The sequence below is a fragment of the Oculina patagonica genome, chromosome 9 (genome assembly GCF_052425735.1).
Source record: "Oculina patagonica isolate OP01 chromosome 9, crgOcupat, whole genome shotgun sequence".
In the NCBI taxonomy this organism is placed as follows: Eukaryota; Metazoa; Cnidaria; class Anthozoa; order Scleractinia; family Oculinidae; genus Oculina; species Oculina patagonica.
This window is the reverse complement of record NC_135766.1, coordinates 22,740,390-22,754,974: the sequence shown is the minus strand read 5'-3', so window position 1 is coordinate 22,754,974 and position 14,585 is coordinate 22,740,390. Positions and strand designations below refer to the sequence as shown.

General features: G+C 37.7%; 2 protein-coding genes across 3 annotated transcripts in view; both read right to left on the bottom strand.

Annotated features, from left to right (window-relative positions):
• The window catches only part of LOC144666122 (uncharacterized), a 98,941-nt gene that overhangs the window by 29,277 nt on the left and 55,079 nt on the right, over window positions 1-14,585 (bottom strand). The gene's annotated exons all lie outside the window — the stretch shown is intronic.
• Window positions 1-14,585, bottom strand: part of LOC144666090 (kinesin-like protein KIF13A) — a 54,766-nt gene that overhangs the window by 39,235 nt on the left and 946 nt on the right. For both annotated transcript variants that reach the window (XM_078527437.1, XM_078527438.1), the window contains exons 3-18: window positions 13,707-13,719; window positions 10,500-10,557; window positions 9,400-9,492; window positions 9,122-9,213; window positions 8,436-8,524; window positions 7,099-7,186; window positions 6,551-6,685; window positions 6,115-6,227; window positions 5,957-6,002; window positions 4,358-4,426; window positions 4,026-4,178; window positions 3,270-3,467; window positions 1,930-2,064; window positions 1,394-1,435; window positions 994-1,088; window positions 186-295 (exon numbers count right to left, since the gene is read on the bottom strand). In XM_078527437.1, coding sequence (XP_078383563.1) covers window positions 186-295; window positions 994-1,088; window positions 1,394-1,435; window positions 1,930-2,064; window positions 3,270-3,467; window positions 4,026-4,178; window positions 4,358-4,426; window positions 5,957-6,002; window positions 6,115-6,227; window positions 6,551-6,685; window positions 7,099-7,186; window positions 8,436-8,524; window positions 9,122-9,213; window positions 9,400-9,492; window positions 10,500-10,557; window positions 13,707-13,719 — 1,529 coding nt within the window. The remainder of the gene's footprint in view (window positions 1-185; window positions 296-993; window positions 1,089-1,393; window positions 1,436-1,929; window positions 2,065-3,269; window positions 3,468-4,025; window positions 4,179-4,357; window positions 4,427-5,956; window positions 6,003-6,114; window positions 6,228-6,550; window positions 6,686-7,098; window positions 7,187-8,435; window positions 8,525-9,121; window positions 9,214-9,399; window positions 9,493-10,499; window positions 10,558-13,706; window positions 13,720-14,585) is intronic.

Genomic DNA, 14,585 nt, shown 5'->3' with positions numbered 1-14,585 from the left:
CTGTGGACAGTCTAATTGTGAAACTGTTGGAGAACCTGTTATTCTTTTTCCCACTCTCCTTTTATCTCTTTTTTTCCTCCCTCCCTACTCCCCCCCCCCCCAAAAAAAAAAGAAAGGTTAATTGGATGATGACATGAGAGGAAAGTTTGATCAATGTGCAGAACATGTGCATTAATGTTACAAACCTGGAAGGCGGGGGCAGTTTATTCTGAAGTAGTGGTTATTCCCCCAAAGAATACGATCTCCATGTTTCACCTTGGTCTTCTCTTCCACAAGTTTTCCATTTACACAGGTTCTGCGGACAGATTAGAAACAAAAGATAAGCTTAAATTATAGCAAACTTCTGTTTTACTATAATAGTCCTTGGACAACACACTGGTAAGACTTGGCCAAGTAATAAATCATTGTAAAAATCAAGGTTTGGTTTATTACAAGAAACTGATGTTATAAAATTAATACAATATTTCGGCACTATTACAGAGTCAAAGTCGTGATGATTATTTTAAAAGAGCTACTTAAATATCTAAGGTGCATTAATATTACATATTATTAAAAACTAGCAATGGTATATTGTAATTCGTGCATTTTGATTGGTTACCACGCAATGGTATCGGAGCTCGTATACCATTGACCACAAATGTGGTAGCCCATATGCCTCAATGAAAACAGTTGGGGAGCTCAAATATTGCAATTCTTTGGGCGTTTTCAATACAACAATAATTTCTACTTGCGCTTGTTGGATATGAGATCCTTATTGCCAACTCGGCGCTACGCGCCCCGTTGGCTATCTACCATCTCATATCCAACGCGCGCTCGTGGAATAATTGTTAAATATAGTATGGAAATATTTGTAATCAGAGAAACAGGTCTAATTCTCTAGAGGCTTTGAGTAATGCATTAATGCTAGGCTTGAGAGTCTTGATATGAAAAGCTCCCAGGAACGCTAATTGTGACCAAGTCTTTAGAGGCCTCAATATTAATACATGTACATACCCAGTTTTGGCAAGAGGCGTAACATACACTTCAGTGCCTTCTATATCAAGTTGACAGTGTTCATGCAGTATACCGAGGCCACCCAGCTGGATATCCTACAAGGAAAACAACAACAGAATGAAACAAAGCCCATACATGTGGCAGCTGCTTCTTCAGGCAAATTTCACAGTTCCAGTTGACAAATTCACTTCCTGGAACTCTGATCATATATTCCAAGGGATCTTTCAAAATTTTTTTGTTGATCTCTTTGCCTGTTCTTACTTCTATGCAATGCAGTTTAGAAAGGAAAACATCATTTTCCAGAACTTGCAAATTGCGTGCACCCATTATTTTTATAGTCAATGTAATCAATAATTATTACACAGTAGTGGGTAATTAAACAATAATTTCATATACTTACTGGAGTGTGAGCAGCATCTGGTCTTCCAACAAGAGTGTGCTCCTAAAACAATTTTTTTTAAAAAAATTACTATAAACACAAAACATTGAATTTAAATGAATGTAACTCAACAGTGAGCTAAACGTAGCAGTTTTGAACAAAGCTCTTGCACTAGTTCAGCAGAGAAGTGACAATTAAACTTTGATTTGAGGCGTATTTACACGGCAGAAATATTTTGGTACGGACCCGTCACAGAAATGGTGCGAACTTGTCCACTTTTGTAGAGAAACAGTCAAAACAAAATGGGGCCATAGGCGCCTATGGTCCCGTTTTGATTTGACTGTTTCTCTACAAAAGTGGTCAGGTCTGGACCATTTTTTGATGGGTCCGTACCCAAATTTTTCTGCCGTGTACAGTAAACGTGCCTTTGATGTGTGGCAGAAAAGCCGCTGGATTTCCCAGAATACAGTCTGTATACACTGTTAAAAACAATACATTGATTTTGTCGATATACAAAGGAAACCTATCACAAGCAAGGAATTTATGTACAACGTTACCTGTAAATAGTAAACAAGCAGCTCATTCATTGAGGGATCGGCATTTAAATTAACGAGGTAAAATTTTGACTTTTCCACAGCAATTCCAGATGACTGAACTGAGATGCCCATCTCTTCAAGAGCCTTGTGTCTTTCCTGTGCAAAAATAAAAGAAAAAATTATTGGAAATTCTGTTAGGAAAAAGAAATTTTAAAGAGAAATTTTGTGAATGAAAGTCAATTGAAACTACATGACTGTGTATTGTCTCAGTCTTCAAGTCACAAAATATAATAGGTTCTGAAAGGCAGACTAACACAAGAGACATAATAAGAGGGTGGTTTCAGGTCACGTTTCAGGGAAAATAAAACGGCCCTTTCACAATTCACAAAAAGTACAATATTGGCACTTCACGCTTTATGGATAAAAATTTTAACAAATGATGCGTTTTGGAAAATCACGGTTCACAAATACTATGGAAGTCACGATTCACAAGGAAAAAAATAGCCACTTCACATAATTATTATCACGGGGAAAAAAAGGGCCGATTACGGGTCACGAAAACACCCTTTACCACCCTCAATAAACAAAGTTATTGACTGCTGTGAAGAATGAAACAGAGTAACAAAACCAAGAACATTGCTTCTGTCGATTAACCTTAACTCTCTGGTAACTGCTTTTAAAATTTTTGTGCCATGCAATGAATGTACCAATACAAAACTCTCCTATGAATCAGTTAAACTGCTACATTTGATCCTTTTCATTCTTCATAGAATTGCTATGCAGGGTTTTGATAAAATTTGAAGTAGGCAGCTTGAAAGAACCCTTCTTTAAAGGGGCTATGTCACGCAATTTTAGGCAATTTCGGCACTGACCAACTGATCATAGAATTCACTGAAATATCACAATAACAGCTTAAAACTGTAGAGGAACTCAAAAGAAACACAGAAAGCCAAAAAAGGGACATGGATGGGCAAAATTCGCAGAGAATTAAAACAGACTGCATTCGGCCCGACTTTTTTTATCTCAATTTGTATGACAAATCTCAATTTACAATGCTCGAAAATCATCCTTGTTTGTTATGTGGCCGCGAGTTGCCAATAAAAGACTATTATCTGCCAATTTAAAGTTTAGAGCTCTTACATGTAAATAATGAACATAAATAAAATTACCTAAAATACCGTGACATAGCCCCTTTAATTACTTTCATTTAGGGGAAAAAGCAGCTGACTTCTCTAGGCAAAGTAGAGTGAAGTAGTCAATGCTTTTTATCAGTTGTTAATGAAAGTACTGGCTATGAAATCATAAATACAGAGGATTCTTTCAACAAACCTCTTCTCATAAAGAGTTGCACATTTGAATACCTGTTGAATTTTTTCTGTTTGTTTTTCTTTCTGCTCCCATGTCATTGTGCATTCGCTCATCAACTTCTCGCTTTCTGACAACATCTCTTTAATCTCTATGGTTGTCTCTCCAGGTTCAACAATATGCGACTTCCCAGCTATCTTAGCTTGTAGTAATCGCTTCAGACGGTCTACTTCTTCACGCAGCTCACGGATAATCTACAAGAACAGACAATAACATAAGTTAAACACTGTCACGAAATCTGGTTTTATTTAAATACACTGTACCACAAATGCTTTGAGCACTTACAGAAATGACATATACATGTACTTTTTACAATAATAATTAACGGTCATTGTGTATGGTGGTCTGTGTTTGACATCCAACTAACAATTGCATTTTTCGCTGCCATCAATTATTATTATGGCGACAGCCAACGAACCACGAAAAACAGAAAAAAGAAAACATAATGATCAAAATCTACCAATCACAGCTGACGGACATGACCTTTTGACCGAGTTGAAGTGAACTTCTGTTTCCTGAGAGGTCTGGTAAGATGATTGACAACAGCAAAAAAGCGTAAACTGTTGGTTGAGGATTGAGTTTTTTAGTTTGCATGTTACTGAAAACCGCAATAAACTCTGCACTGGTTGTAGGGAGTCCTGAAAATCCTAGTCTTGTACTAAGTTTTGTTTGTGGGTTTTAAAAAGTCTTAAACAGATGAGTCAGCAAGATCTTTTCAAAAAAAAACATGTGTACACACACAAAATACATACCTTAGCATTTGGATCTTCATTCACAACAGCATGGTTGACAATACGTTTAGCTCTGTCAGCGTATCGTAATGTAGAGAGAGTTTCTTCATAATTATCTTCAGCTGGACTTATTGTGGCCACCATCACAGTCTTACTGTTGCCACCAAGATTGTCCTGATATTAACAGTAATATTGGACTAAAATTAGTAATTATGGCTCACTTTTTTTGCCTAAGTCCTCAGCTCAAAATTTTAGCTATCCTTACTGATTATCACACTTTCCCAACTCAATACTTTATTACAAGAATAATAATTTTATGATGTGAAAGAATATTATTTTTTTTGGCTGTTTACCTTGAGCAACCATGTAAGAACAGAGTCTCTGTAAGGAACATGAGTACCCTTCTTTGCTTTACCACCAGACTGTAAAAAAAAAAAAATTAAAAAAAAAAACATCAAACTAATTTCTGGGATTGCCCTGACAGACATTTAGGGGTAGTGAATGGCCCTTCAAAAAAGGCGAGTCTCCCAGAATTTTAGCTAAATTTCACGGGTCTCATCGTCTGAAATTTTTCTTTGATGCTTTCTTGGAGTCTCGATTTCTTTTGCAAGGCTAAAAAGGTCTCGGGCTCCCAGAAAAGATATGAGTCTCGCCGTCACGCAAAGTCTTGCATTTAGCATTCAACACCCGTACATTCTTATGAAAACCATTCTTATTTACTGCTGCATTTGAAACACTGTACATGTAACTAATTTTATATGCATTGTTATCAATCCACTATTATGCCATTTTACCATTGCATATTGGGTGAAGGGAATGCACAAAAAAAGTGAGCTCATAATACAAAGTAGAACAGGGCAAAAATAGGGATGGACAGCAGAGCAACAAAATGGCTGGACTAAACAATCCAAACTTTGAATTGTTTATGTCCTTTAGGCTTGAAATAATGGTGAAATAACAAATCCCTTATCCGATGGTTAAAAATAAAAAAAGCATGTGGACATTTTTATCATTGCTAGTATTTTCCTTGCCCCCACCTGGGCTCAGAAAAATACTACCTAACTCAAAATATAAACATGCGTATTATATTTACATATATGTTAAACCATTGTGATGTTCCAGAAAATATCCATTCCCCTCCCATGGAAGGTTTTTTGGTTTGAAACCCCCCACCCCTCTGGAAATTCCACATTAGCCCCATACTTTATGTTGGCTTTTGAGAACCCCACACCCCCTTGGAATTTCCATTGACATTTTATTGGGGCGTATGTATATTTTCGGAAATGCACATTGAATAAGGTGTATGTATAGCCTAGTATAACAAGTACTTGTTTACAGGAACACTAAAATGCTCTGATTGATACTGGTATCATGTCCCTTGTAATTGACTTTATCTAGGGTGGCAAGCCTTGATAACTGCATAAGTTATTGTAAAACATGCAATGCAGAACAAGAGATCCTTTCCCCTGTGTACAAGTAAGTGTACAATTTTTAGCGGCTACTAATTTTAGCGATTTTTTTTCAGGGCAAGATTTAGCGACTATTTAATTTAGCAATTTTCCAAAGTAAAAAAGTAAGTGATATTGTGTAAACCTGTTTTTAGTGAATATATAGCTAAGATAAAAATAAATGTCCAGTAAAAGAACAAACTTACTTGAAATTGAACAAACATTTGCATTGCCAGAAAGAACAAAGTTATCTGCATCTATTTTAAAAAGAATCTTTCAAGTCGACTATGCCTATTAAATTTTTGTTTCCTTTTTGGGGTGGGAGGGAAGGTACTTAAATTTAGGGAGTATTAAATTTAACCGAGACAAATTTTAGCGACTACTAAATTTAGCCAGTTTTGCCCAACTCACTAAAATCGCTAAAATTAGTAGCCATTAACAATACAGTGTAGTAACCTTAAGGTAGTAATGCATCATATTTTTGTGGCAAAGTGATAATAATACCTGATCTGCTAAGCTTGAAATAACTTGACCCAGAGTGGTCAATGATCTAAAATGATGAAATCAGAAAAAAAATTATCAATGCCATCACTGATTATAAAGCACATGTGAACACATGAACACACGAATACAGCGGTGCATAACTGGGAGGGAGGGGGTACCTGTTAATGTTACTGCCCTCTTTCAGTCTCTCTCCCTCAGCTCCACTCTTGCTGGCCCTTTCGCTGCCAGCTAAGTCCACAAGACTCAACTTGCTGACTTTTTCACCAACAGACTAAAAATAATAAAAAGAATGGAAGAAATAATCATTCATGTACATGTAAACTAAATTATGTTTTAATGGTAATAATATCATTTTAACACATTCAGGGATGTAGCTAAGGAAACGCTAAGCTGGCTCATCAACAAGCCCAACTGGCTTTTCTGGCCTAAGCAGCTCTAAAAGTTTACCTAAGTCTTTGTTTTCATGTGAAATTTCACTGGATTGAAGTTCTCTTTCAGACCGTGAAATTTGCTGGCAGTCGGCCCTTAGCAACTTCCCTGCATATTCAAACATTAATTTTTGTTATCCATAAAGCTGCAAAGAAGTAGACAAACCTCTGTGTCCTTGTCGTATTCAGATCTTGTCAATACGATGTTAAAAACAGCATGAGATCTGCTACTTTCTGTGTTCATGTTGGTAGCGGCGACTGTTCTTGACTTATTACCTTCAATCATCAAGGTCTCTATATCCTACAAAACAAAGTGCACAAAACTTTTTTCAGTAATACGTACAACAGTTATAAAAGAAAAAGTGTCTGCTTATTTACAACACTGTCACTTCCTTCTCCTCTAGTGGGGAATGCAGGAACAATGCACAGTATTGTTGGAGAGTTTAATCGATGTTCATTCAGAGTATTTAATCGGCCAACACCACAATGGAGGCCTTGGTCCCAGATCTTTGTTGTTTGGGGCCAAAGTCCTCATTTGTGTATAGTTATTACTTATAGGGGCTTAAAATCTAGTATTTGTACATATGTGGTTGGGAACAAGAATGTGCAAGTGTCCAAATGTGCAGGTACACAAGGTGTCTGTTAGTGGAAGTACAACCAAACTTTATACTTGATGTTCCAAGGTAACATCTGAATACACACTGCACAACTAACCTTGAATGATGATACAACAAGTTTTGTGAGTCCTTCAACATAAGGTCCTAAAATCTTGTGCTCCCGGACACGCAAAGTGGCATGGTTTCTGTTTGAGAACATTTGGAATCAACATTAGCTTCAATACGTGCACATACATAACATTTTAATCTAATTCAATTTAATATGGATCAGTATATGTGGAGTAGTGCAACCAAATTAATATTTACAATAGATACAGTGTATAACTAACAACAGTAATCACTAATGTACACAATACAATATTTTCATTGGATTTTGTTAAATACAATCTTATAGAGTATTACAGTCGAAGCTCTCGTAAGCGGACACCCTCGGGACGCGAAAAAAGTGTCCGTAACTGGAGCTGGCCGCCTACAAGAATGGTTCTCGTAAGCGGCCACTAGATGTGTAAGGGATAGATGGCCGCTTACGGGAGCTTGCCCGGCTAACAATAACCGGACAGACGTGGACGACGACAAAACAAAGACTGAATTATGGTATTGTAATTACTATAAAGATAAGAAGGCGAAAGTGGGGGTTGGATTGGGCACACCCTCAGGAAAACAAACTGCAATGTCACCAAGCAGGCACTGAGATGGAACCCACAGGGGAAGAGGAGCCGAGGCCGTCCCAGAAACAGCTGGAGGAGGACGGTAGATGACGAGGCGAGCAAAGCAGGCTACACCTGGAGGCAGATCGAAAGGATAGCCCAAAACAGAACACGATGGCGAGCAGTGGTTTCCGTGGACCTATGCTCCATGGGGAGCGAAAGGGTTTAAGTCAAGTAAGTCAATTACTATAAAATCATTGTGACGAACGGCGATGGGATGTTGATTGATAAAAACAAGATACAGAGGCTTTTATAGGATTTTTCTTTGGAGTGTCCGCTTAGTGGAGCTTAAAAACAAAGAAAAAGTCTAAGTCGTAATCTGTGAAAGTGTCCGCGGCCGCTTACGAGAATACATGTCCGTTAACGAGAATGTATAAATACAGAGTTTGTATGGGAGTTAAAACGGGGTTTCAAACAATGTGGCCGTAAGTAGAGCTGTCCGCTTACGAGAGTGTCTGTTAAGAGAGCTTCGACTGTATAATAACAGAATGCAGAGTTGCAGTTGCAAATTACATTAACAAACAAAACCTATTTGAAGGTGTGACCTTCTTCCTACAGTCATGCTAGATACAGGTTTGTTGGTTTGAAATTTACTAGTCTTTCTAACCTCCAATACACAACCAATTGACATGAATGGACTTCCCTATAAGCGGCAGTCGGGAAATGAAATACCTTACAACCTTAGACTCTATGACAAGGCAGACTAAATTGAAGTTTCTGAACATACCCTCTTGGACAAAGCAAATCTCTGACTTTTTCATTATAAATCTCAATATAGGAAACTTCCACTTTGTTAGTAATGTTTTCATCCTCATTCTGGAAAGGAATACACAGAAAATCATAAGTGCTGTACATTCATGAATGAATTGTAGCAGTAGTTTGGAGGAGCAGGAGGAGGAGGAGGAGGAGGAGAAGGAGATGGAGGAGGATGAGGAGGAGGAGATGGGGCTTGATAAGGTGGGAAGGGAGAAGTGATAAAACTAAGAGGTGACTTAATGGGACAGGGAGTGATATGGTGGTTGGTGAGAAAGAGGTGATGAGATGGATAATGAGGTAAAGGAGTTGGTTGGGTGGGGTGGGGTGTGATGCAGGGGCCAGGGTAGATTTGGTTAGGGTGTTCTGTAGGAGATCATGGGATGTACACCTGTATAGACAGTGTTGGGATGGGAAAGGGTGTAAAAAATGGGAAGGCGAAGACAAGGAGGAGGAGGATGGAGGGAATCAAAGAAAAGCAAGAAGATGAAGCAACGAAGGAGAAGAAGGAGTACAGTGTAACAGGAGGTAATGAGTTGCACAAAAGGTCGGCAGGGTACAGAAGGAGGTGAAGGATGATGATAGGTAGGTGACCTGGTAATGCATGGGATAGAAGAGTGACAGTGATCAGATGTGCTGGTATAGTATACCAAAACTTACTTTTGAAATTCTATCAAAAAGTTCATCACACAGTCTTGGTATGAGTCCTGTCTGGTTCTGACTTCCCATCATGGTGAATGTCTTTCCAGATCCTTGAAGCAACATCAACAGCACACATATAATTAACAAGGTTTTAAAAATTAAACAAATTTAACCTACCTAGGTTTAAAAATTTATTTATTAGAAATGTTTCATTTCATGCACTTGCTGCAGTACATTGTACATGCACATTCAGTACGACAAAATTATAGAAGTAACGCTCTGTCGTTCTTTATTACCTGTTTGTCCATAAGCAAATATACAGGCATTGTAGCCCTCAAAAGCATTCTCTAGAACATCTGCACCAAGACAGCTATAAACTTTCTCTTGACCTACGATTAAAAAGCACAACAAGGAATTATAAATGATTCAAAAAGTGACTCTCAAAGATGTTGAATGAGGGAATGCAGTTATACAAGTCATGCAGCTTGGTGAGCAAGATTAGAAATAAAATCAATTTTTCAGTCATTACATGTTAGGTTCCCTGAAAAAGAGCCTTTGTTAGTACATTGTATGCCACACAGAGCACTATTAAAATCTACAGGAGTCTCATGGACATGTAAAAACAATGGAATGAATTGATGTACATTGTACATGCATGTGCATATGGCTTGTAATAGATAAGCATTCTTTTTAAGATGTTGAAAACTCAGATGGGACAAAAATAATGGTGGCACTTACAATAAACTTGTTAACTCAGGGTCCCCTATACCTTTTTGCAAAATGGATTCATGTAAAAATATTTGGCCTTACATGTGTCACGAATAATTCTTAAAATGTTTTCACGTTCACACAAAAATCATGTCCCTGTTTAGACTGTTACGCTCGGAAGGTGTAAGCTGGATAAATGTGTCTGTCAAGATCATGCACGTGGCAAAATAGCTGACAAGAGTTTCATCATTTGTTTAAAACCCAACCAATGCACAGAGATAAAACAAAGACGTATGTTTAATAGAACTACCTAAAAAATCAGAAATAAAGTCACAAATGAATAATGAGTAATGAATATATTTAATTGACCACTCCACCATTGGGGCTTTTCAGGGCCAATGTGAAACAAATAGACAGTGTAAATAAACATAACGAGGTTAAAAATCCCAACTAGCAGAAGGCAGAACAGTTGGCTATTTACAAACGCAGCTGAGGAGTTGAACTCGGGACTACCGAGAACAACACCAGCTAGTGGTCAGAACGGGACTTGAACCTGCGACCTCCGGATTTCAGATCAAGTCGGGCGCTCTAACCACTCAGCCACGCTGCCTCCTAGACATTCTCTTTACTGACTGTGATACAATTCCTTTAATGTTAGTTTCAAGAATTAAGTGGTACATCAACTTACTGGCATACTTGTTGTTGGTTTCATCCATTGACCAAAAGCAGTGATCAAATGCAAAAGTCTTAGAAAGACAATGGAAAGAACAACATCAATCAAGTTGTAATCATCAGTACCCGGGGGGGGGGGGGGGGGGCTACTCAAAAAAGTTTTATACGGGGAGGCTCCGCCCCAAGTTCTAACCCCTTACCCTTTTATATACCATTTTTCACAGAAATTGTACCCCTTTCGTATACCTTTAACTGAAAAAAAGGTACCCCTTTCATATACCTAAGAGACATGGCGTGGACTTGAAATAGGACCTTTTCTTGTCATTTTTATGTAGCGCTTAGTAAATTAAAATAATACAACCATAAATTGCGTCCATTCGAAATATTTTAATTAAAGGCTCTTTTAAATAGCCAAATGACAGATTTCCATACCCTTTCGTATACTTAACCTCCTGAAATCCCTACCCATATATGAAGGGCTCGCTGCAAAAAGGGCGGTAGTGATTTTGGCCGAAAACGAACATGGACAAAACGACTCCAAATTTCGCATGTGAGTTTGTTTATGTGTGCTAAACATTGTCCTGCATTTCATTTCGCTGGTCTTTCCTTCGTTTTCGAAAAATAACACATGCAAAAGACAAGGTTTTTGCAGGTGGCATCTTTAGGTCTTTCCTTTCACAAACGATAAACGAAGGAAACCTTTTGTTCCTCAAAACAATGGAACCAGCTAAAGGTTAAAGTTAAGCTTTAGGGTTAAGCTTTCGACGCTAGGGTTTCATTTCAAATTTAGGGTTAAGGGCCTAACCCTAACGAAAAAGCTTAACCCCAAGGATAAGGGTTAGGGTTAGGGTTAGCGACGTCGTTAGCGTTTCAAGTTAAGTTTAGGATCAGAGTCAGCCTTACTACTTAGATCGCGCTTTTCCTGCAGTAAGCTTTCACGCCAGTTTGCTTGGGCTAGCTTTCACTGCAGTCTGCTTGCAGTTAGCTGCTTTTTGTTGTTTCGGGCAAAGACTATTTTAATCTGTTACCGTTAGCTGTAATTTGAGGTGAAAGTTAAATAAAGATTGACTGTTGTGATAGACTGATTGATTGAATACGTTTGCTTGTGTCTTCACTTTATACTAGTTTTGCTTTCAGTTAAGTGCCGCTGGCTTGCTCTCACTTCTATCTCCACTCCTCACATCATCACACATCTACAAAATCCCGCGAAAACAAGATAAGCTTCTGAGGTTTTGGCTTGCACGAATCAATTGAATGATTGATTGATGAATATTTAATGAGGCACAGAAAAAAAATTTTGCAAGGAAAGATGCCCTGCGAAACATCTAAAGAATTTTTTAAAGTCTAAAACCAGGTCACTTCTCGGCAACTTTGTCGCGGCAGCACCCAAGGGGACACTGCAAAACTCACGCTGACATAGTTCCCGACAAGAGATCTGTGTTTTAGACTTTATTACCGCTTGGCTCCGCCGGCCTTTGTCAAACAACTTTCTCTCTCGAGCGCTAAAGAGCACTATTGTACAAAACAAAGGCCGAACATCTCTCATTTCTTCGAGAAATGCTGTGGGACTTACGGGTTTTCAGACTTAATGATGTCCTTCAACCGCCAAGCGGACGCACTCGCTCGAACGAACCAGTAGTTTATTTCCCCAAGCAAGGTGCCATTTTTGTTCTCTGTTCTTGAGCCACTAACATGTGACTTAAGACGTCACAATAGAATAGCGAGTCCCAGTCCCTCGCTGCCACCGCCTGGGAGCAAACGAAATATGACAAACATGGCGGTCAGTTAAGTTGGTTTCTGAAAAGCTGTTTTTACATCCCGGACGACTGTAATAAAGTGCCTCGGGGCAAGATTTTCACACGCGAGGCGTGGAAAAATGTCTAGTGCTGGATTACTGTGGACAATGTAAGTTACAAAATCTTTTTTTTTTGCATACGTTATTTTTCGAAAAGGAAGGAAAGAACAACGAAATGAAACACAGGACAGTGTTAAGCGCACGTAAACAAATCTGCATGCGAAATTTGGAGCAGTTTTGATAATGTTCATTTCAAGGGAAAATCACTACCGCCCTTTTTGCAGCGAGCCCTTCATATATACCTGAAGCCTGAAAAAGGTACCCCTTTCGGGCGGAGCCTCCCCGTATAGGCCATTATAGGGAGTACCCCCCCGGGCATCAGAAGTACATTAACATACACATGCACATGGTATATAAAATTTTATTAAAAACTGGAGCACTGGATCATGCATTTCCAGAGTTTTGATTGGCTTAACAACCATTGTAAATCAGCCATTATTAAAATCTAGCAATGGTATATTGTATCGTATGCCAACTTTCAGGCTGTCAAATATTTAAGGGTGTCAAAACCACAGGAGGGTGAGGGTATCACTGACATCACTGTTAAAATCTTGAATTTGTAAATTCCCATTATTTAGTGCAAACATTACAAAGCCTTTTAATTTTTGGAATATTTAAACATTGGTAGAATTTTTTCTTTTAATAACAGTCCCCTGGAAATTTTGGATGTCAGCCATTATTGTCAAAATGATATTATTTACATGACTGGCAAGCTTGAACAGTACATAGCATGTTATTATTTTGAATAATATATTTTTTAATCATACACAGATGGTTAACCAAATGTTACTATTATGTTTGTTTCAAAATTATTATCATATTGTCAGTGATCAGTTTGAATTGTATTCATATTTTGTTGCATATTCTGATAAAATTATATGCAAGATTATATGATATAAAATCATATAAAATTATTATCATATTGTCAGTGATCATTTTGAATTGTATTCATATTTTGTTGCATATTCTGATAAAATTATATGCAAGATTATATGATATAAAATCATATATTAATCCCTTTGATCATAAAAATCTGAAGACTTATCTCACATGTACAACTGTTGTTAAGGCAAAGCTGCAAACGATTCTAAATTTACATCTCATTTATTTAATGTCTGTCTCAGACAATAAAAATCGTGATAGGGCAGATAGGGTAAATTTCACACCAGTCCTTCAATTTAGAAGTTTTTTTTTAGTGCAGTACAAACATGCCACTACAGTGAAACAACAGGGTAAAACGAGTTTAAAGCTGTCAGAAAATAAGATTAAAACCAATATCCATGCCTGTTCCCTCGGATATTTTTATAAAAATCACATTTGTGTATTGCATAATAAGAGCGTATTCAATTAAACAAAATCCGTACATACCTTTGTGTGCTTTCTGTCTCCAAATTAATTCGCACCACGGAAAATGTGAAGAAAAAAGAGAAATCAAAGTAGTTAATAACCAGGATTGGATATGTATGTACGTGCAGGATTGTAAGAGATAATCTGCATGCAACAAACAAATTATTTTCCAGTTATTACAATGAAATGTACATGCATGTACACATCGAACGAACAACAAATTTTATGGGATTGCCTCGGGCATGGGCTTGAAAACACGCAATTTCCAATACATAAAAGATACATTGCCAGTTTGGCACCCGTTTTGAACGAAATACAAATATCTCAAGTGACAGCTAATTCTTTCTTCGGTAAATCACTGCCGATTTTTCTGTTTACACTTGTAGTAATTTCTAAGCCCATTTTGTTTACATGTCTTTTGAAAGCAATCAACCGGCTCTACATTGTTTACAACGAAACCTAAGTGGGCACAGAAAAGATTCTCGAACGATGTATCATCAATATAATTTCCGTTCCAATTGTAATATTATGGCTGAACTCAATAGTTCATTCGCCATTTTATAAGAGTTCCATAAGTTTAGGGCTATTTCTAAAATCAATATTTTGTATGATTTGAAAAGCTTCCGCTGTAGAGAATATTGCCGAACAATTGAATTTATAAGCGCAATTGCTGAGAAAATTCAACAAATATACGATCGATAGTCGCTGCAACTCATTTTCCTATAAAAGGTGAATGACATCGCTTTCGATTGATGTCTGGTGCAAATCTGATATCGCCTCAGACAGTACACTTTCATCGCAAACGAGGCTCGCTTATTTCATCTTGAAAAGTGAAAATAAGCTTATAAAAGCGCTCGACAGGTAAACGCGGGTTGAAACAGTAAACTGAAATTTTCGCTT